General features: G+C 36.4%; 2 protein-coding genes and 1 long non-coding RNA gene across 3 annotated transcripts; all 3 read left to right on the top strand.

Annotated features, from left to right (window-relative positions):
* The first annotated feature begins 5067 nt into the window (after positions 1-5067).
* Positions 5068-7133, top strand: EIP9 (Chaperone DnaJ-domain superfamily protein). Its single transcript, XM_048117180.2, has one exon. The coding sequence runs from the start codon at positions 5162-5164 to the stop codon at positions 6896-6898; it is 1737 nt and encodes a 578-aa protein (XP_047973137.1). The 5' UTR covers positions 5068-5161; the 3' UTR covers positions 6899-7133.
* A 7026-nt stretch (positions 7134-14159) lies between these two features.
* FKBP12 (FK506-binding protein 12) lies at positions 14160-15864 on the top strand. The gene is made up of 4 exons (XM_048111097.2): positions 14160-14371; positions 14462-14523; positions 15306-15358; positions 15599-15864. Exons 1-4 carry the CDS (start codon positions 14250-14252, stop codon positions 15698-15700), a joined length of 339 nt encoding a protein of 112 aa, XP_047967054.1. The 5' UTR covers positions 14160-14249; the 3' UTR covers positions 15701-15864.
* Positions 15865-20595: 4731 nt separating this feature from the next.
* LOC148930149 (uncharacterized) lies at positions 20596-21483 on the top strand. Its single transcript, XR_016137215.1, has 2 exons — positions 20596-20713; positions 21335-21483. It is a non-coding gene; the product is annotated as an uncharacterized LOC148930149 (long non-coding RNA).
* Positions 21484-21829: the final 346 nt, after the last annotated feature.

The raw sequence follows: 21829 nt of genomic DNA, 5'->3' as shown, positions 1-21829 counted from the left end.
CCTCAAATATATGACTCTTTTGCCCTCCCCTATTTCCACCAGTATTATTCAGTGCCATTTTTTTACTTTTATTTGATTTCGACATGTTTCAAAAATATCAGGCAGGTTCTCCTCCATTAAACTAACGATGACTTATTTTTCGTTTTGGCTTCTGTCAATCGAGACGTTTCGTTATTAAAAATAGAAATATTTTTATTTCTATTTAATTATTACTTACTTTATTTTATCCATTCAACGCATAAAATTTTGTACCGTCCAAAGGTCATCTTCCGGAGTACAAAATATGCAAATTAGTTTTGCAGATTTAGTAAGTCTTAATTAGTTGAAGTTGGACCTACTAAGTATGACTATATATGACTTAATTACTAAGGGCATTCACAATGGGGCACCCTATGCAACGCTTTAAGCCCTACCCTATGCACCACCATATCAGCATTTTATCATCCGTCCCTTCCACCTGCAGTGGGGTGGACTATAGCCCACCCTAAGCGATGCCCTAAGCATTTTACTTCTATTTTGTATTTATATTTTTATGTTTGCAGATATAAATAAAAATAAACAAATAAAAACAACACAATTAAAGAGAAATTCTAAATTTACTTAATTAAAAAAAAGTTACAAAATAAGAAATAAAAAAAAGCACTAAATACAAAAAAAGGAGGCTAGTCTAGAGTAGTCCCAACTTGCGGATGAGGCCATCGATCGTCCGCTGGATGCCTTCGATTTGAGCCGGGTTGGTCGCCTGCATGAGGGCGGTGTGCGCGTCCAACAACGTCCTGTAGTCGGAGGAGGCCGTCAAATCCGCGTAGGTATGGGCCGCAGTCGAAGTCGCGGACGGCGTCGAACTCGGGGTCGGCGACGGGGCCTGGTCAGGCGGCGCGGTGGAGGAGGATGTGGCCTTGCCCTTGCCATTGGCAGCCTTAACGCCAGGGGGACTCCGGGAGGACATCGGTGTGCCAGAACTCTCATCCTCGAACACTGGACTGTTGAGGTCCATTGGAGACGCGCCGCTATTGCTACTTGTATAATCAGCGAAGGTGTGCTTCGACGCCCTCCTCCTCGCCGTCGTCGATTGGGGAATCACACCACCAACGAACTTCTGCTTGTCCCTCAAGAGCGCCCAGGACTGATAGTGCTTGAAATCGCCGTACAATGAAATGTACGCCTGCATCGCTTTGTCCCGCACATCCGCGAGACTCTCGCCACTGCCCTGCTTCCTCTCGCACTTCTCGTACTCCCCCGCGAACAAATTTACCTGCTTCTTTATTTGATCACAGTGCTTGCGGAGCTGCTCCTTGTGCGCTTGTACGCGTACGCCGGCTTGGCCGCGTTGTATTTCTCGGTGATGCACTCCCAATACGCAGTCACCTTCTGGTTGTTGGCGTACACTGGATCCTCCGAAACATCAATCCAACATCTCGTCAAGACTATGGATTCGGGGTCGGAGTAGTTCGTCCTTCCCGGGGCGAACTCTTCACACACCTCCGTTGTAGACAACTTCTGGGCTCGTGCCTTGGTCCGCTTCTTCTTGGTGGCGGACCTCGGCGGCGGAGGGAGCGGCGGCGGCGGAGGGGCGGTGGGGAGAAGGCTCCATGTTGGACAGTCCGTACGAGTCGGTGCTGAAGTCAGGATCGTACTCGGCGTTGGTGTCGAATGGCCGGTATTCGTCCGGTTCTGTTCCCGGCCATCGTGCACCACCGAACATCGGACTATTTGGATAATCTCCGGAATCCATTTTGCTTGAAATGTAGAAAATGTAATGTGAATTTGAGAGTGAAGTGAGTGAAAAAATGAAGTGAAAATGAGAGGAATATATAAGTTTTGAAAATTTAATAAAATTTTAAAAAAAATGAAAACGCGTCGCATCGTCCGCGTCGTCCACAGTGACGGACGATGCGACGGACGATGGGTAACCCATCGTCCGCCCCATTGCGGATGCCCTAATACGAAATTTTGTGGTTATCGCTTGTCTTACTGAAAAATCTTGAAAAATACTTAATCGATCATAAACATAGTTGGAACTAAGAAATATTCACCAGATATGAATGTTTGAAGTCTATGCAAAGACCATGTTGTAAATTGTTAGAATTAAGAAATATTCACCAGATAAGAATGTTTGAAGTTTACGCAAAGACCATGTTGTAAATTGTATGCACATGTTATGTGACAATGGTTCAACAACAAACGAGAATATTTTTATTTTTCATCCATCTTATGAAAATATCTCATTGTTATTCATAAAAAGTTCTTCCAAACTCATTACCCATATACTGCATCAAATTATTCACAACTTATACCATTAAGGGCAGCCATCAAACATTAATAATAATGTTGGTCACACTGTGCATTAACACTATTTTAAATTTTTGCACCATCTTTCTTACTTTACCAATAATTATTCATTCTCGTGCCGTCCCAAAAGTCCTTATTTTTGGGGACGAATGGAGTATATTATAAAGAACTTATGCTGTGTTTAGTTGACGGGAAAGTAAAATATTTAAGGAAAAATATTCCTGAGAATATAATTACTAAAAACTTTACTTTCCTCTGTTTATAAAAATATAAAGATTTTAAATTTTATATTTATTTAAATACTAAACTAAAATATAATACTCCACTAATATTTATTAATAAAATAATAATATTATTTTTAAAGTTACTTAATAAATTATTAATTAAACATATAATTATAATTTTTATATTATTATGGAGTATTTATTATGATGGAAGTAAAAATAAATTATCCATCATAATAATAAATATAATAATATATTTTAACAAAAAATGATATAATAGTAATAAATATAATTATAATTACTGTTATTTACTAATATTATTAAAATTTTACAATTAAATTTATTGATTGATTATTAATTTATAAAATAATTACTATAATAATAATAATTATTATTATATGATTCATAATTTCAATAATTATATTAATTTTTTTTAATACATTATTATGATAATAACAACTACAAAAAATATAATATTGACACAATTATTATTATTATTATTATTATTATTATTATTATTATGATTGTAACTATCGTTATCATTATATTAAAATTAAGTATGATTCATAATTTTATATTATTTTAAAAAATAATTAATTACTCATAATAATAGTAATATTAATATTAATAATAGTTGTACAGGATTATAGTACTCCCCTATTGTTCCGTCCCATAATAAGAGTTTTGTTTTGCCATTTCGTTCTGTTCCACAATAAGAGTCATATTTCACTTTTACCATAAATGATAAGTAGGTCTCACATTCCACCAACTTATTCCACTCACATTTTATTATAAAACTAATACATATAAGTGAGATTTCTATTCCATTAAATTTCTTTCACTCACTTTTCTTAACATTTCTTAAAATAAGTGCCGGAAAGAAATGAGACTCGTATTCGTGGACGGAGGGAGTAATAATCAATTTTCTCTACCACCACATTTGAAAATGATTATTCACAAGCCCATATATAATTTTATATAAACACGTGCATGAGAGTATCCATCATTTCATAATAAAGCAAATAATGGTTGCTAAGGCCACGTGCATCGGCCCATAATTTTCAAACAAGTAGGCCCAGTATTTCAGCCCAATCTATACTCTTCTGATTATTTGTTGCTCCATTATCGTACTCCTTGTTTACTTCTACGCTTTATTTGATTATTTTTGTGAATCAATAACTATATTAACATTTCAAATGATTGGATGTAAAGCTACATTGTTCACTCATATGGTACATTCAAAGAAAAAAAAGTCAAATCTGTAATAAAATAATTAGAGTAACACATTGCATTTCAGTGGTTTGAATAATGATGTTTGGGAATTAGGTTAGTCAAGCACTTCGAGCTTGATTTCTATTAACATCGCAAAAGAGGCTCCGAGTATATTAATGAGTGCAATTATTGTGACTATATATTAAAGGAGTTTCATTTATAGAATATTTTTTTAATTATTTTTAGTTTAAGATATTATAAATAGAATAATTAAATTGTAATTTTGTGATATTATTATTAGGACAAATGCACTATTAGACGTATTTCCTAAATTGTTTAGGTAATTTTGTCCCATGTGTGTACAAAATGAAGTTACCGTTATCTCAAATAGTGATTATAGTATAAGGTATAAATAATTAGGTAGTAGTAGTAAAATATAACACCAATACTTTATAGATTTTTACAATTTATATGTTAGTTAAGATTAAGTGATTAACTGTGAAAAAAAAAATCACTAGGTCTGAACTAATTTTAATTTTTAATTGGTTCCACAAAATTTTAAGTAGTGGAGTACTACTATTAATTTGTGATGTTACACCTTTTTTTTAATTTATTCCAAAATTATAACATATTTTTATTAAAAAAAAAAATATATATCGTCTTTACACTTAATACACGGACTAGCCTCTTAAAATCTATACCATCGTCTATGTGTGACATTTATTATAGGTAGTATAGAGTACTTATTTATACTCCCTCCATCTTATATTAAAAGTTTTGTTTTTTTCTTTTTAGTCAGTCTACCGTTAGAAGTAGTTTGATTAATAGTAATTACATTTTATATTTTATTAATTTATTTTACTCAAATTTTGTTTGTATAAAAATAATACTCCTTCCGTCTTATAAAATTATGAGCGATGCATATAGCATGAGAATTAAGATAAAATTGGTAAAGTAAAAGAGAATAGGAGAATGATAAGATAAAATAAGATAGAGAAGAATGGTAGTCAGTAGATACATAGTGAGACCTATATTATTAAATTGATATGACTTTTTAAAAATGGATAAACATATTTTTATAGAATAGATTAAAATGAAAAGGATATATATTTTTTTTTAGGACGGAAGAAGTATATAAAAATGAGGTGGATATTCTGCAATCGACTAAATTTAGAGAATCCAATTGACTAATTTTAAATTTAAGTTTTATTACTGATCTGCACTATATCCAGCTGATGACTGACCTCGTGAAACCCCCATTATACCCTCCTCACAACCCACTCAACCTTTGTCCTTTTCCGAAAAGGCCTCATCCTTTCTCGTACTTTCACCCACCACTCTCACTCCTCTAACTCTGATTTCACTCCCATTGTAACAAAAATTCTGCAATTCCCAATCCCTCAATTTTCTCAAAAATTGATTCTAACCTAAAAATGGAGCATCCATTTTTCCCGACGACCACCACCCGCGCGGAAGCCCTACGGTGGCTGACAATCGCCGAGAAGCTGCTGTCGGCGCGCGACCTAATGGGAAGCAAGTCCTTCGCCACCCGCGCGCGTGACTCCGACCCCACGCTCACCCCCGCCGACCAAATCCTCGCCGTCGTGGACACTCTCCTCGCCGGAGACCGCCGGATCGGGAACAACCAGCAGGACTGGTACGCGATCCTCCGCCTCACGCCGCAGCAGGGCCGCGAATCGGACGCCGCCGTCGCCTCGCAGTACCGCAACCTCGCCATCGCCCTCAACCCCCAGCGGAACAAATTCCCCTTCGCCGACCAGGCCTTCCGCCTCGTCGTCGACGCCTGGGGCGTCCTCTCCAACCCTACCAGGAGATCCCTCTACGACAAGGAAATCTCCTTCTATTCGCAGCCTCCGCCGCTGCCGCCGCTGCCGATTCAGCAACCCGACCCGTTTACCAATCATCCCCTTCCGTCAATGCACCAGAACTTCATGTTCTTCGGGGGCAGCACCTCCACCGGCCTCGCTCCTCAACAGCACCAGAGCAGCGGCGTTCCCTTTTCACAAGTCCAGGTACATGCAAACCCTCAGCCCGACCCGGTTGCTTCCGTCGGGTTGAACCGAGAGCCGCAGAATTTTATGAATTTTAATTCGGGTGCTAATCTCGCATTTGGGGGTGCGTCTGGGTCTAAAGTAAGTAGCGCACAAGAAGGTTTTTCAGCGTTTGCTGGAAATGCTGCTGAGCCTGCGCAAAATTACTCTGGTGTTGATGAGAGAGCTAGTCGTAATTTGAATGAAAGTGATAATGTGGGGGAGAAAGCAGATGAGGAGGGTGAGGATGTGGAGGTGGAAGATGAGGTGGAGGTGGAGGAAATGGAGGCGGCAAGAAATGATGATGGATTGCCTTTCTGGACTGCATGCCCTTATTGCTATTATATGTATGAGTATCCTAACTTGTATGCTGATTGCACTCTACGCTGCCAGAATTGCAAGAAAGCATTTCAAGCGGTGGCAATTCCGTCCCCTCCGCCACTGGTTGATGGACAACAAGGCTACTTTTGCTGTTGGGGCTTTTTGCCCTTGGGTTTTTCTATGGAGAATTGGGAGAAAAACAAGGGTGCTGCCTCAACTTGGACTCCCTTTTCACCTATGTTCACTTGCCCAGGAGATGGGAAGAGTAATACTAGAAAGAAGAACCCGCAGCCTAGGATATATATTGATGATGATGAGGATGAGGATTTTGTTGAGGTTTCGGATTCGAGTGGGTCTGATGATAATTGGAATAGGGGTGCGGGGAAAAGGAGGAAGAAATCAAGGATTGTGAAAGGAAAGGGGGCTAGTGTGACGCCCCGTAGAAGTGCTAGGAATGCACAAGTTGATAAAGGTAAGAATCTCCCAGTGCAAGATGATTTGGTAGCTCCAAATGGGGTGGAGACCCCTAATAAAACAGCAGGTGACTCGAGTAAAAAAGTGCCTGCTACCACTGCTAGAAAACAACCTGCTAGGGTTGCTAAGAATTTCGAGAAGTTGGATTTGAATGTGGAATTCAGCAACGAAGCTGAGGAGCCTGCACCTAGGGTGAACCAAGGGAATGGACCAAGCCGTGGGGAGGATGATAATATTGGGTTTTTTGAGGGTCTTGATGAATTCCTTAGCAGTCTCCCCATTCTTAATGTCGTAGGTGATGACAAGGTTGTCAAGGCCTCTTAATAAAGTAAGACCTTTGCGATTGTAATTGTCGGGGATCATGTTTTGTTGTTAGCGCAGCTTAGTGAATCGAGAGCTTCTCGTGTTGTAATTTTGATCTGCAGTATGAAATTATGTAGATCAACTTAGAATATCAGTTGCTGCTGTTTTTTGCATCTTCGTTAGTTGTATGTCTTATTTATGTCCTTTGAAATAATCTCATAGCTGCCCCTTGATCGTATGGCAGTTGGACTTGGTAGCTCTGTGCAGTGATAATTGTGGTTGTGGATGAGCTCCGGCACTTAACAATGCCAATATTTTCCCGTTTGAGTTATTGTGCTAGTGAAGGTCGTATATAATGTACTTTTGTGTAGTATTCTGCATGGCGACTTGGATAAACATATTGATGCATCAAAATGCTTGAGTTTTCCAGGTGAGTAATTAGTGTTAATGATCACAGGTATGGAATTTTTTCAATTAAATTAATTATCTATGCTGTCTTATGCTTGTTTGTTCTAGGATAATATGCCTGGTTAACAGCTATGAAGATCCTCTAATATGTTTGTTGATTGGATTGCTACCAACAATGTGGCATGTTTTATCTATAATGGTTGAACAAATATCTCAGTTTTTCTTTGAGTTATCTCGATGAAAACTTAGAGTTGTGTCTCTTAAGTGCCTTCATGTTTATTCAAGAAACATACCAGCACTTTTTTTGGGGTTGTATATATGCTGTGCTACTTCTATTACAGTTGAGTCTGAAAATTGTCTTCTTGTGGGTTTTGATTTCATTTTTGATCATCTTCATTATCAGAGTGAGGTTCTCAAAGTATGATGTAAGAAAGGTAAGTGCTTTCTATTTCTTATGATTTCGGAACGTATGATACTTGAGTCCCTCACAAGATGCAGATCATATGCACGTGTCTAACTACCATTATCGATCAGTTTTGGATGAATCTGGAATGTGCCTATTCAGACTATGTTCACTGCATAGAAGAATGGTTTCTTAGTTTTTTTGCATTTGCTCGTGCTAATCAAACGGTTTGTGTTCTCCTTTTATTTTGACTAGCTTGTGCTCATGTAGAACTAACTATATCACTGCTGCTCCGCTTGTAATCATCACTCGTTAATGTGTTGACTGTGAGATGCGGCAGCTTCTTTCCTCAATAAATTTTAGGTCCATGTCAGGTAAGTATAGTACTACTTGCTATACCACATTATGATCTGCGTATTGTGAATAAGTCATGTATCAAGATTTCAGTCTGCATCTTGGGAACTTGCTATCGTTATACAAGAAGCTGCAAATGCACCATTAAAACGGAACTGTATGTCCTACCGTGCAGCAGTGCAGGGCCTGCTTAAGGTTGAGATCGATACATTTACTGCTTTCCTTAATTCTTGATTTCCTTCAAATTTTGGACTTGGTAAGTTTTTCACAGTAGGTTTCTCAACCAGAGCTGATTACAAGAATGTTTTTAAGGATTTGTTTACTTTGGAGTGATCCAATAAACTGAAAGATTGTAACTTTATTGCATATTATTAACTGAGGAAAATCATAAAGACGAATTTCGTACTGAAAATTATCATCGAATATTTTTTTATACAAATGGTCAATATATTCAATCATGAATAAAAATAAGTAATATCTGATTAATTTTTATTACTACTAAAAATTGAAGCAAAGGAAAATCAATATATGTATCCTGTGAACTATAAATGAAAGTGAAAATGAAGTGTTTGGACACGATTATGAACCGTAACCAAATATAATGAATTTTTAATTATTAATAATAAGAATAGACTAAAACCCGAACTGAAATTCGAGACAAAGCTAAAAAGGCTAACAAGACAACAGAAAGTGCGGCAAATCATCTCAATTATACAGACCCACAGTCTAAAGCAAGGACACTAATTACAAAGACTTCTAAATAATGCGAATGATAACCAAAATAATATAAACTGGTCCATATCAAAATAAAAATGAATTAGGAGTACAAGTCTACAACCCATATAAACTCGAGTACATCGATTAAAACTGATTTTTAATAACAAAAGTAAAGAGCTGAAATGGCTAGTCAATTATCCCAAAATTATGCTAATAAAAAACTGCAATTTATATCAATCCTTATTTTCCCCTTTTCACTTTTTTTGGGATTAGATACGATCTTATTCATTGAAGCGTATTTTCAATTGTTTTTTGATTAGATACGATCTTATTCATTGAAGCGTATATAATATATGAATGGAGACCAACTAAACCATAGTAAAGTTCAGTGCTAAAACCAATCAGTATAATTATATACTACTACCTAATTAACAAATGTGCAATAAATATCTCAGCAATAATACATTGATAATTTTGGTCTTGAGCCAATTCTAGGTCTTGTAGAATGCAAAAATTGGTTGTAAAGTTCATTATTAAGCACAATCATACACTTTTGTAGCGGAAAGAAGTAAATTCATCACATCAACAACAAACACCAGCGTTTAAAACCTAATCACCTATGATCAATGATTGAGAAACTAGTTAATCAAGAAATCATATTATAAATACTCAAAACGCATCCAACAATTCTCAAATCAAACAAGCATCCACATCCAAACATAATTCACTAGTTCAAAATGGCTTATCGTTCCCCCAATGTGCTCGTCCTCGTCATCGTCCTTTTGTCATTCCCATGCATGGAAGCGGCCACAGCAGGCGGCAATCGCCGCCTGCTGCAAGGGCCAGGGTCATTTTTTCCTAGATTTCCAGGGATGACGACCCCTTCCCTCCCAATAGTGTTTCCACCTATGTTTCCATCACCATCGTCGTCGTCTTCATTCCCGAACTTTCCTAGATTCCCGGGAAATCCCTTTTTTCCTAGTACTCCTCAACTCCCCGATAATCCATCTACGCCCAATGCTCCTCAATTCCCCGGAAATAGTCCATTGGTGCCCAATGCTCCTCAGTTCCCCGGAAATAGTCCATTGGTGCCCAATGCTCCTGAGTTCCCCGGGAATCCTTCGTTGCCTAATGCCCCGGCTGCTCCAGCGTTTACTCCTCCGCACGCCCCTTGATGATCGATGGAGGAACCAACTCATGTTCTAGTGATTTATCATCTACTCTAGGAATTAATTTATTTTGTGCGTCTGTGTTTGTGTGTTTTTGATTACTTGTCATTCTAGGTTGTGTTGCTATTGACTTATTGTAATAAAAATGTATTGGTGTTTGTTGGTGTAACCATTATTCGTCAAATATATCTTCCTATTTTACGTGAGGAGTTACATGCATGTTAGTAGCTCAAAAGGTTGAACTTGAACGTGTTGGTGTTGTTTGGATAGATTTGATAAATCACTAAAAAAGTCGAGATATGTTCGACCATTAAACTTATTAAGGACAAGTGAAGTGAAGCAAAGCAGTAGAAATGTAGAATCGATACACTTCAATAAATAAAAAGTCGTTAAGGATATTTTTTAACAATTAAGGATGCTAATTTGTGTTTCTAAATATACCACCAATGCTTAAAAAAACGTTTAGATTATATGTGTCTCAACTAAAATGAGAGGACGCAGATAAAAGCGTCCTAAAAAAGCAAAAGATTAAGTTATTATGTCCCTAATTTATTTGGGAACGCTTTTTATTCCGTCTTAAATTATTGTTATTTTTTAAAATTTTCTAATGTAACTAATTACGTCTATATTTTTGTGCCCTTAAAATATAAGTGTTTTTTTTAGTGATAGTGAAACGAGATAATTATCATGTCTATTTAAATTAGGGCAAATTGAAATGTATATAAGAGAAATGTTTAATTAGCTACTTTTATAAGTTAGTCAGGGGAATGATAGAAATCAATCAAAAATTATTAAATAACTATTTTTCTGAAAAGATATTTTTGATTGGTTACCACAAAGAGAAAAAGAAAAAATGGAGTAGTAGACTTGTTATAGAAAATTGAGAGAAAAAATAATCTATATTAATATTGGCACTTATACTAATATTTTCCAATTTAAGGTAAAAACGAGTCGGGCTATAAGTAAATCAATCATAAAAGAAGAAGACTAAATTTTGAAACCCAATTAATAGCTTCACTTAATCCGCTGGCAATGGGGGCGTTTCTTAGCAGTTTATCCATCCAACCTAGTTTTGCCGTTGTATCTCCAACAAAAAAAAGGCTCAAGTTAGGCATGCCACGATTAGAATAACAATTGATGCTTCAAATTGCACATTTTTCAAATTCCATTGTTTTGATTTCTAAAACTTAGAACTTGTACTCCATCCGTCCTATAGTAGATGTTACACTTTCCTTTTTAATTTGTCCTACAAAAGATGTCATATTTTCGCTTTTAAAAAAATTCATTCTCACATTAATTATAAAATTATATTTTCTCTCACCACTTAACACACAAAATAACATCTACTAAAATCGCTTGTCATCTTTCAAATGTGACATTTACTATGAGACTGAAAGAGTACTATTATTGAATTTTAAATTGGTTCAAAGATGTGCATTACATTAACCCATCAAAGATAGCTTATGTAAATGCATTTAGAAAAAAACTATATATTTGAATATACTTTTTAAGAGTTGTAATCAATGTCGAACCTTTCTTAAAGACTGAACTAGAGATCAAATCTGGGCCATAAGATCTAGTTTTTTGATGGGATATGCTGTTGTGTAAATTTTTTTCGCTCTTCATTACAAGCCAATTTTACTTCATTGTATAGGTTTATTACTTCATTACGTAGGTAATATATTGAAACTACAACATGTTTTTACTTACTTCAAGTAGGTTTTGAAATGATTCAACATATGATTCATTCGAATTCATTGACATGAGCTTTTACTTTATTCACATTAAAAAAATGCAATTTATTCAAGTGAGTTTATTACTTCATTCAGAAACGTTATTACTTCATTGGATAAGGTTTTTACTTCATTCCAGTAGGACTTCAAATGCTTCTACACATACTTCAATCAAATAATTTATTATATTATTCCATGTGTTTATTACATCATATCAGCGCCGTAGCGGTGGTGATAGATATTGTAGAGAGAAAGAACGGCACGAGACGGCGAAACTGCATTTACGTACTAGAATGAAGTAATAATCCTATTAGAATGAAGTAAAAACCTATTGGAATGAAGTAATATATTCTGGAATGAAGTTAAATCTTCGTAACGTGTTAGTATGACTTATTTACCTTCGGATGAATTAAAATAGACTGGTGATGAAGGAGAAAATAATTTATAAATTTGTGAATCTCATCCATAAAAACTAGATCTAAAAGCCCTAATTTGGTATGGTTCGGTGGTTCGGTCTTTAAGAGTGGGTTTGTGGATAATGGGACTCTACTTTTTAAATTTTAAAATATGTTGATATATTTTGAGAGTATATTTATTATTTGTAAGGGTGTCTCCAATGGCGGACGTCCCGGTAGGACGACGCCGGACGTCCGCCGTAGTGGGTGGGAAGGGCGCCCACGCCCGTCCCGAGTGCCCGTCGGTTGGCCTTGCCCCTCGCATCGACGTCCGACCGGACGTCCGCCACTGTGGCGAAGGTCGGACGTCCACAATTTTTAAATTTTTTTTATAAAAACAATATAAATAGGGCTCCCCCAACTTCATTTCATTCACACCACTTGTGTTGACAAGTTTCTCTCTCTAACCTCTTTTTTCAATTATCTATAATGGCGAGTAGTCGTGCGGGTGGTAGTGGCGGAGGCGTCAGTGATAGTGATGGTGATAGTGATGATGAATTGGATCTCGCTGTCCAAGAGGCGATTGATCGATTGCTCCGGCAGAGGCAGCAGCGGCAGCAGCAGGCGGCGGTGACGGTACCTCGACCGATCCATCGCCGATGGCATGTACCCCGGGACCACATTGCTGCACATATTCGGTTGTATGAGGACTACTTTGCTCCGCAACCGCGTTTTGGGGATGCCTTATTCCGCCGACGTTTTAGGATGCATCGTGCTCTGTTTATGCATATCGTTGGTGCTTTAGAGAAAAGGTACGAGTTTTTCAGGGTCAGGGAGGATGCGGCTGGCAAACTCGGACACACGTCAATACAGAAGTGTACGGCCGCAATCAGGCAACTGGCGTACGGAGGCCCAACCGACATGTTCGACGAGTACCTCCACATTGGGGAGTTTTCAGCCGTCGAGTGTCTGTTGAATTTTTGCGCGGGCGTTAGATCGATATTCGGGGATCAGTATCTTCGGCGTCTGAGCCCCGAAGACTGCCAGCGGCTGATTAATATGCACGGGTCGGTGCACGGGTTCCCTAGGATGTTGGGCAGCATCGATTGTATGCATTGGGAGTGGAAGAACTGCCCCGCCGCTTGGAAGGGGATACACACTTCCGGCTTCAAAGCCAAGCATCCCACGATGATCCTTGAAGCTGTAGCTGACTACTGGCTGTGGATATGACATGCTTATTTTGGAGTGGCCGGGTCGAACAACGACATCAACGTCCTCCAGTCGTCGCCCCTGTTCAACGATCAATGCAATGGCGTTGGTCCCGCCATCAGTTTCGTCGCCAACGGAAACCAGCACAACATGGGATACTATTTGGCGGATGAGATATACCCAAACTGGCCCGTCTTTGTGAAGACGATCAAGCATGCGATCGGGCCAAAGAAGTCCTACTTTGCGACCCGCCAGGAGGCAGCGCGCAAGGATGTTGAGCGCGCATTTGGTGCGCTCCAGAGTCGATGGGCGATGGTGAGGGGTCCGGCACGGCACTGGTATATTCCCAACATCGGCGACATCATGTACGTGTGTATCATTTTGCACAACATGATTGTCGAAAGTGAAGGGGACGAACTGACTCAGTGGACCAACGAAGATGACACGGGTGTCGGTCCAAGCCACGGCGTGGCCACCGCGAATGTGAACATGGGGGTACCTCATGGAGAGGTTGAGCGGTTGCGCGCATTTGCCGACATGCGGCAAAGAAATGCCCATATTCGACTTCAGGAGGATATCATCGAAGAGGTTTGGACGCGGAGGGGTGGACGTTGATGTGGTTGTTTTTTTCTTCTATCTAATATGTAATTTTTTGTTTCGAATGATGTATTTTTTTTTTAATGAAATATTCGTATTTCTCGTTCGTATTCGTGTCGAATTTTAATTCCGTGAATTTTAATTTTAATTGCGAATTAATTTAATTGTGGGAAGGGCTAGTGAAAGTCCTAGTGGGAAGTCCTAGTGCAGTGCGAAGGGCTAGTAGAGGTTCTAGTGGGAGGGGCGCCACCGGAGACCCCCTAGACGTAAAAAAGAAAATAAAGTGTTCACAGTTACACACTCGTTACACTAAACAGTGACAAGCAAAACCCTAGATAAAGCCAAAAGGGGGCGAAACTGCAGCAATCTTCCTCACCAATCTCAGCTATGGGAATTGACAAGGAATTGATCAGGCAAGGCAATGGCCCCAAGCCCACACCCGGCCAAACCGTCACCGTTCACTGCACCGGTTATGGCAAAAACCGAGATCTCAACCTAAAATTCTGGAGGTACCTTTTTTTCTTTCTCATGCTTATCGATTAAAGAAGAACCGTGATTGATGTATTTGACCTTACTTTTGCGTGAATTTGGGGGAATAGCACCAAGGATGCAGGGCAGAAGCCTTTCACTTTTCAGATTGGGAAAGGCAATGTTATTAAAGGTATTCCTCAACGAATTTTGGTTGAATTTGGCTTTGATTTTTATTTTGAGCTGACTGTGTGTGTTTTGGCTGAATTGTGTAATTGATCGTGAGATCCAACGGTGAATTAGTTTAGCGCAGTGGAAATCGGCAATGATTGAGTTAGGTGTTTCGGTAATTGAGTTTTGTATGTGTCTCGTTGAATAGTCATTTTGCTGTGCCATTATTTTGGTGAAAGTTTTTTATCATTCATTTGGCTACAGATCTGTTATGGTAGGAAATGATTGCTGTATGCTCATATGAAGAATAAATACTGTATGAGTGGATAAAAGCAAGTAAGAATAGAGTGTTGGAGTTCTTGTACCTGTGAATATCACTCGTTCGTGAAAGATGATGATATGTACAATCTTAATTTATTAGTCACTTGAGTTTGCTTGGGGAATTAGCTGGCAAACATGAGTTGTGGTGAAGTTCCATGTAATTGACACCATGATTTGCTACATGTTCTTCAATATTGTGCTTTTATTCCCATTATTGCCTATGGTTGAAGACTTGTAGCTTCCTTCACCACTATTTTGAATTTTTGATGATCAAAGAACCAAATTTTCACCTTAAGAAATAATCAATCAATATAAACATCTTTTTGATTTGATGAGAGCTACCTTAATATGATTCAGATGGAATATTGAGAAACCTTTAATGTATGATTGCTTATATCACTTGAAGGTGCTGTATCTCATGATTTTGAATGTGTTATGCTGATGTTTTTTATTGATTAAAGTAGCACTTTGCCTCTATTGCAGGATGGGATGAAGGAGTGCTGGGAATGCAGTTAGGAGAAGTTGCTAAGCTGAAAGTATGGAAACGTTCTATAGTTGTTGTTCTTGCATTATAAGTAGTTGCTAGTATATAATTTATACTCCATTTAGGTTGTTGTTTAGCCAATCAATTAGGATCAAGAACTGCTGCTTCTGATAGTAATTTCTTGCAATATTCCAGAAACCAAATTAGAATTATAATTGCTCTTGATGTTTTGTTATGTTATTATCTTTTTCTCTAGTATTTTGTTAATGATTTTGTGGTTTTAATCTTGCAGTGCTCTCCTGACTACGCGTATGGCAGTGGTGGATTCCCAGCATGGGGCATTCAGCCGAACTCAGTTCTGGTTTTTGAGATCGAAGTTCTGAGCATCGAGTAAATCACACTTCTATAATCTATGTTGTGGAAGAAAACATAGCATATATTAATGCTTATCAAACATGTTTTACTTGGATGCTTTGCTACTTATATTATGCATGAATAAACCTTGAACCATGAGCATTCCTCATCGAAATTGGGATTTACAGTTTCACATTTGTCTTATTGCTGGTTTCAGACTTTCACAAAGTGATTCTTGAGTGCGAAAAATATGTCCCATGGTTGCGCTGTGTGTGTCGATTGTGGTATTTGAGTATATGATTATATCTATCTCGTCTATTTCGTAGCCATGATTTTCCCTTCTCTTTCCATCAATTTGTTTAGTTTGAATTATATACTAGTATATTTGTATGACATGACTAACCACTATTTTAAACATTATACTTTTGTTTCCAGATGGATGTTATATCGATTCAAGTAATAACTTTATTTTGAATGTGCGAGTTTTAGTTATGGGAGTGCCTACTTTTAAAACTAAAAGTGCTACTCATTTGTCTCTCACGCGTTTTATGTAATTCCTTTTTCTCAATTATGATGATTGAGAAACAATTTTTTAAACTATTTGGGCTTCATATAATCCTAAGTTCTTTTTACCTTCCCAATGGAGGTTGGGGTCGATCTATTCCACCTTGGTTTATGAGAGCCGGAGAACTTAATTAAATTTGGTATTTGGAGTTAGACGATGATTCTTCTAAGTTTGGGGTTCACTTCCTTTCCTCGTACACCATTCATTGTTAGTAATGGCTGTCAATTCAGTTCCTCGGCCTTTGTCACTGTGTTTGATCTCTTGAAAGCATTTCTTGGATTGGCCATTGGTCATGATTAGTTTAATGCCTAATTTACTTGAATTAAACATACCAATTAAAAATTGGATAGGTACACATGTTTTATGATAAGTAGGTACAAGCAAATGTTTTTGAATGTACAAGAATTTTTAATCTAAGCTTTTTATAAACTATATCTCGAATTAAGGTGTAGCCTACTCAAGATTTATGGCTGTAAAATCGCAGAGATGTTTACATAAGGTGTATGCAATAGTAATATTTATCCGATAATAGAAGTGCACATAAACAAAGACGTTTAAAAATGGAATACTCCTAGAAAATACAAATATTTCCTTTTCTAATTAGTATTTTGAGCATCAAGATTCCACTGCTGTAAAAAGTGGGCCTAATCCTACGCAATTATGTAGACAAATAATTTGCTTTATGTTTCGTTTTAAACTAACTTAGTGCAAGCAAATTAAAAGTTGCACTTTGCTTTGCCTCTCACACAACTGAAGTTGTCGAGATTACTTAATTCTTGGGCATTTAATGTATGTGCAATATCAAGATAACTTTATACAGTAATAATATGATATGTCAAATTAACTTGCTACGTGTAACGTGCTAATTGTAAATAGCGAGTAGGATTAACAATTTTGGTGGTTATATTCGCTCGAATATGCTTTTAATTACGACTAAATAGTCTTAGTTTAGAACTATCTAGTTACTTCAAGAAATACGTGTAACTTTATAATTTGGTGGTGTTCTTCACATTTTCTTCCCCAATTCAAATTCTCTCAACTCATGTCGAAAAGTTTCCAAAATTAAAAAAATGGTGACTTCCAATCCATTATATTGTGAAGGAAATAACATACTGAGTCAAAACAAGAGAGAGTATTAACCAATTAAAAGAAGAAAACGTTAATCCCACAGTTTAAATTATTTATGCAACTAATTAACATGCTGAGATATAATCCTCATATTATAACTAAATTTAATAATTTGTTTAGAGATCATTGAATTTGATTCCTTCAAATGTTTGTGATGACACACACATAGGGCTGGCAATTTTTGACACGACACGATAATCCGACACGAATCCGCACGAAATTATTGGGTTTGGATCAAGTCTTATTGGATGCGGGTCATTATTGGGTCGACCCACTAAGAACACGAAAAAATCGGGTCAGGTGCGGGTTGGATGCGGGTCGGGTCGGGTAACCCGTTAAAAATTAATATTATTATTTTTATTTTGAGTAAAGATAAATTTGCAAAAATTGTATACACAAAATGCCCTTCAATTTTTAAAAAGGATAATATTAATTTATTTTGATTAGATAGCATCATTAATTACATATTTTTGTGACTAATTTGACCTTATTTATAATTTTTCATTTTTCATTTGTATTGTTGTACAATATGTACCAAGACTCTTATTAAAAGATAAAATTTTAGAGAGAATAACCATCCATAGTATTTTAATAGAATAATAATGGAATAATTTTTTATTCATTTTATTTAAACTATCACAACGATATAAAGATAAATAAATTGCTTTTTTTTTTACAAAGTATAAATTAGGAAAACACTCTTTTGTTGGGAAATTCTCTCATATTATTTTTGAAACCATTGATATTTTATCATTAATTTCTAACTTTTAATTTTGAAAATAATATTATACATATTGGTTGATTATTCTATCTAAAATTATTAACATTATAATATGGGTCATTCAATGATGAGACATTGTTGGACTCAACACATATAATAGTAATACAACATTCAAATGTATAGCACTTGCTCCAAAAATTGATAAGATCATGAAAAATTATTAGTATTACTATATGATAAATCACAATATTTTCAATATTTCATTTACTGTATTATTTTAATATTACTTTTATAATTATTTTCATAGTGCGTAATAATATCATAATAGAGATGGTACGATGATAACATGTGGAACCCAACATGTAAGTTGTAACATATCCTTTAATTATATGACTGCTATATAAATTGATATATTTAAATATTATGATAAACCACAACAAATTTTAGACCCATATTATAAAATTAATTTATGATTAATAATCTGTTATATATTATAGTGCATCAAATGATACATAAGAGCTAGTTCGACGATAGAAGGTTGTTGCTATCAACGTCTAGGCGTGTGACACTTCAAGTATATTAGTTAATATATTCAAAATATATAATTATGTCTTTATTCATGTAATTTTGGATAATAATATTAAATGACCATGTAATGACCCTACTTTGCATATTTCTTCATGTGTTATAATATATAGAAAATATTTGAAATTACAGGCTTCAAATTATATTTCAAATTACAAAAATTAAAGTAGTCGAAAGAAATGAAATAATACACTCTTTTTTGTTTTGTTCTTTTATCTTGTTTCAAATTTTTTTGTTGGGTTTTGGAACAAAAGTTATGTATTTGGAACAAAAGTTATGTATTTTGTTGGGTTTTTTTGGATTTTGTTGGAGTTTTGTTGTTTAAAATGGAACATCTTCATGCTATATGGCTTTTTAAAGTCTTGATCATTTTTTGAAGCAATATGTAATCGTGTTGTTATCGTGCTTAGGTTGTTGTCGTGTTGTTATCGTGTCGGGTCAACCCAAAGTGGTTCGTGTTGGTATCGTGTTCAGGTCGATATCGTGTTCTTATCGTGTCGGGTCAACCCAAAGTGGTTCGTGTCGATATCGTGTTCTTATCGTGTCCAGGTCGTGTCCGGGTTTGAAGATGGCGGATTGGGTTCGTATTCGGGTTTGGGGTTTCCTTAACAGGTTGGGTTCGGGTTTGGCCTTATTAGGTTGGGTCGTTATCGGGTTGCCAGCCCTACACACACACCGATAGGGACACTCGGTTTTGGTTAATGGTGACTTCACCTTTTTCATTTGATTTGATTAAATTGGTTCTCTCATTATTATGAGATGTTAAGTTACACATCAAGTTAGTCAACTGTATAGGATATTATCTAATTATTGTAATTACCTATTAATTTTTAAAAAAAATCAATTTGTTATATTGTTTTAACGAATACTACTACTCTCTTTGTGTCCCAAGCCAATAGTGAGTTGCAGACATAGTCGAAAATGTCAAATATTTAGTGACTTCATCATTTATGATTGAGTTACAAAAATTATGGATATGTATCCTATATATATCGAATTTTTTTTTGGCTAAAGAATCAATTGATATTTAATTCTAATATTCGTTACAAATTTGATAGTATAATAGTGCGGGTGCTGCTATAGAATGAAATTCTGCTATGGTCCATTTTTGGCGGGTAATAAATATCGGGACTAGTTTGCATCTCTTCTAGTATACTTGTTTCTCTTCTTTATGGAGATAATAAGTCTATGTGAAATACTACCTCTGTCCCTGAAAATTTGATACAGTTTATTATTTCGGTCCGTCCCTGAAAATTTGATACACTTCACTTTTACCATTTTTGGTAGTGGACCCCATATTCCACTAACTCATTCCTACTCACATTTTATTATAAAACTAATACTTTAAAAGTAGGACCCACATCCCACCAACCTTTTCAACTCACTTTCCATTACATTTCTTAAAACCCGTGTCGGATCAAAGTGTAGCAAATTTTGGGGGACGGAGGTAGTAACTTTAATGAAAAAAGGTGCTAAAATGCCCGATCAAACCATGAACATTCTGGTGATGATGTTTCTCTCGTTCTTGACGTAATGTACCCACAATGAGAGGCTCACACGACGAGCTATTAGCTTAGTGATAGAACATGTTCCTGATAATTCCATAAAAACGTTTATAGTTACGGTTAAAAATTTATAACCAATAAAATTTCAAACAAATTGAATTAACCCAAATTCACCGAACTAAACCGATTAACTTCCTTATAAATTAGTTTTTTCACGCTAATATATACCAAAAACACTTAATTAACAGTAGTAAAAGTTTTTGTTTGTGTTTGTTTTAAGGAACTTTTCATTTTCTTTTTAAAATTTAAGCACGATTAATGAAATAAAATTCGTGCCTAAAAATAAACGGACAAAAAAAATCCAAGCGTGGCAGGGGCATAACGGTCATTGAATTGTTTATATAATCCAAGCAATCCCTGAATTGGTGGCTACTCTGAGTTTGAGCTGCTATCCAACCACTGTTTACCACTTCCACTTTCCTCTCTCTCAATTGTCACAACCACCACTCCCATTCTCACTCTTCACTCTTACTTTCTTGCTCCGGATCTGTAAGTTCTCCCAATTCTCTCCTCCCTCTTTCCACCTCAATTGATTTTCTTCTGTTTCTGTTTTTTCTTCATGTTACACTCTTTTGATGGCTTCAAATTCTCCCTCTTTGTTGGCACACAACAAAATTTGATCCTTTTTTGAGTATTTGGTCCTTTTCTTGCTGAATTCTCAACATACTAAATTGGAATTTTATGTTTGAGAATGGTTCCCATCAATTTAATTATGTTCATACTTATAAAGAAAGCATTTTTATTTGTGGGTTCAATTTTTTGCTGTTAAACAATTGAATTTTTTATTCATCAAGCGTGGTGTGAGGGAGGTTTTCAAAAAATGTTTTAGTAATAAGCACGCTCGACAGCCGAATCTTTTGTGATCTGGAGAAGATAAAGAAAAAGATAACCTGTTGGGGGCTTTGGATTGGATCTGATGAGAAAAGTGAAACATGGATTGTTGGACTACAGATTTTCTATTTGCCTTTTCCAGATCCCCTACTTTTCATGATTCTAAAACACACACTAAATTGTGTATTGTTATATTCTGATAGGTCACTGATTTCTTATTCTTTCCAATTTGGATTTTCATTCACTTGTCTTGTCTGAAAAGCTTCGCTCTTGTTTCAGGTGGCAATCTTATTACCTTTGGATATAAGGGGAAAAACCAGTATGCAGTGGTGGATTCACTTTGTTATCTCTTTGAATTTGTATTGCAGGGTTATTCTATAACTTGTTTTGTTCTTCCTCCACTTGAGCTGAAAACACTCCTTTTTTCACATGCTCATTGTTTGCTTAATCTTATCCATGATGGGATCAAATCACTTCCCTTTGGCTTCTTGTTTTTTCTACATTCTATAAGATTTGCTTGTGGTTTATTCAATCTTCATAAGTCCCTCATCTTCTTGTTGCTGTTAGATTCTGTTTGAGTTTGGTTTGTTGATCAAGTAGGATTTCTAGTCCAACTTCAGCTTTACTTCCATTTATCTATTGTCGCTCGCTATTTCTTTGTTTAGCCCGTGTGGAATACATTAGCCTCCTTTCTTGTCGTTAGCTGTTTCGTTGTTTACCCCGATTTGTGAAATACATCAAGAGTCAAGCGTAGTTATGGTGTGCCAAGCAGCG

The sequence above is a fragment of the Salvia hispanica genome, chromosome 3 (genome assembly GCF_029641045.1).
Source record: "Salvia hispanica isolate PSC_SH4W2 chromosome 3, Shi_PSC_v1, whole genome shotgun sequence".
NCBI lineage: Eukaryota > Viridiplantae > Streptophyta > Magnoliopsida > Lamiales > Lamiaceae > Salvia > Salvia hispanica.
This window is presented reverse-complemented; position numbering and strand designations above follow the sequence as displayed.

What these genes read in the sequence shown, in the direction of transcription:
- EIP9 (XM_048117180.2), top strand. Translation starts at nt 5,162, where the DNA reads ATGGAGCATCCATTTTTCCCGACGACCACCACCCGCGCGGAAGCCCTA.
- FKBP12 (XM_048111097.2), top strand. Translation starts at nt 14,250, where the DNA reads ATGGGAATTGACAAGGAATTGATCAGGCAAGGCAATGGCCCCAAGCCC. An exon ending in CTCAACCTAAAATTCTGGAG is followed by an intron (nt 14,372 to 14,461) that starts GTACCTTTTTTT and finishes TTGGGGGAATAG; the next exon opens with CACCAAGGATGCAGGGCAGA. An exon ending in GAGAAGTTGCTAAGCTGAAA is followed by an intron (nt 15,359 to 15,598) that starts GTATGGAAACGT and finishes TTAATCTTGCAG; the next exon opens with TGCTCTCCTGACTACGCGTA.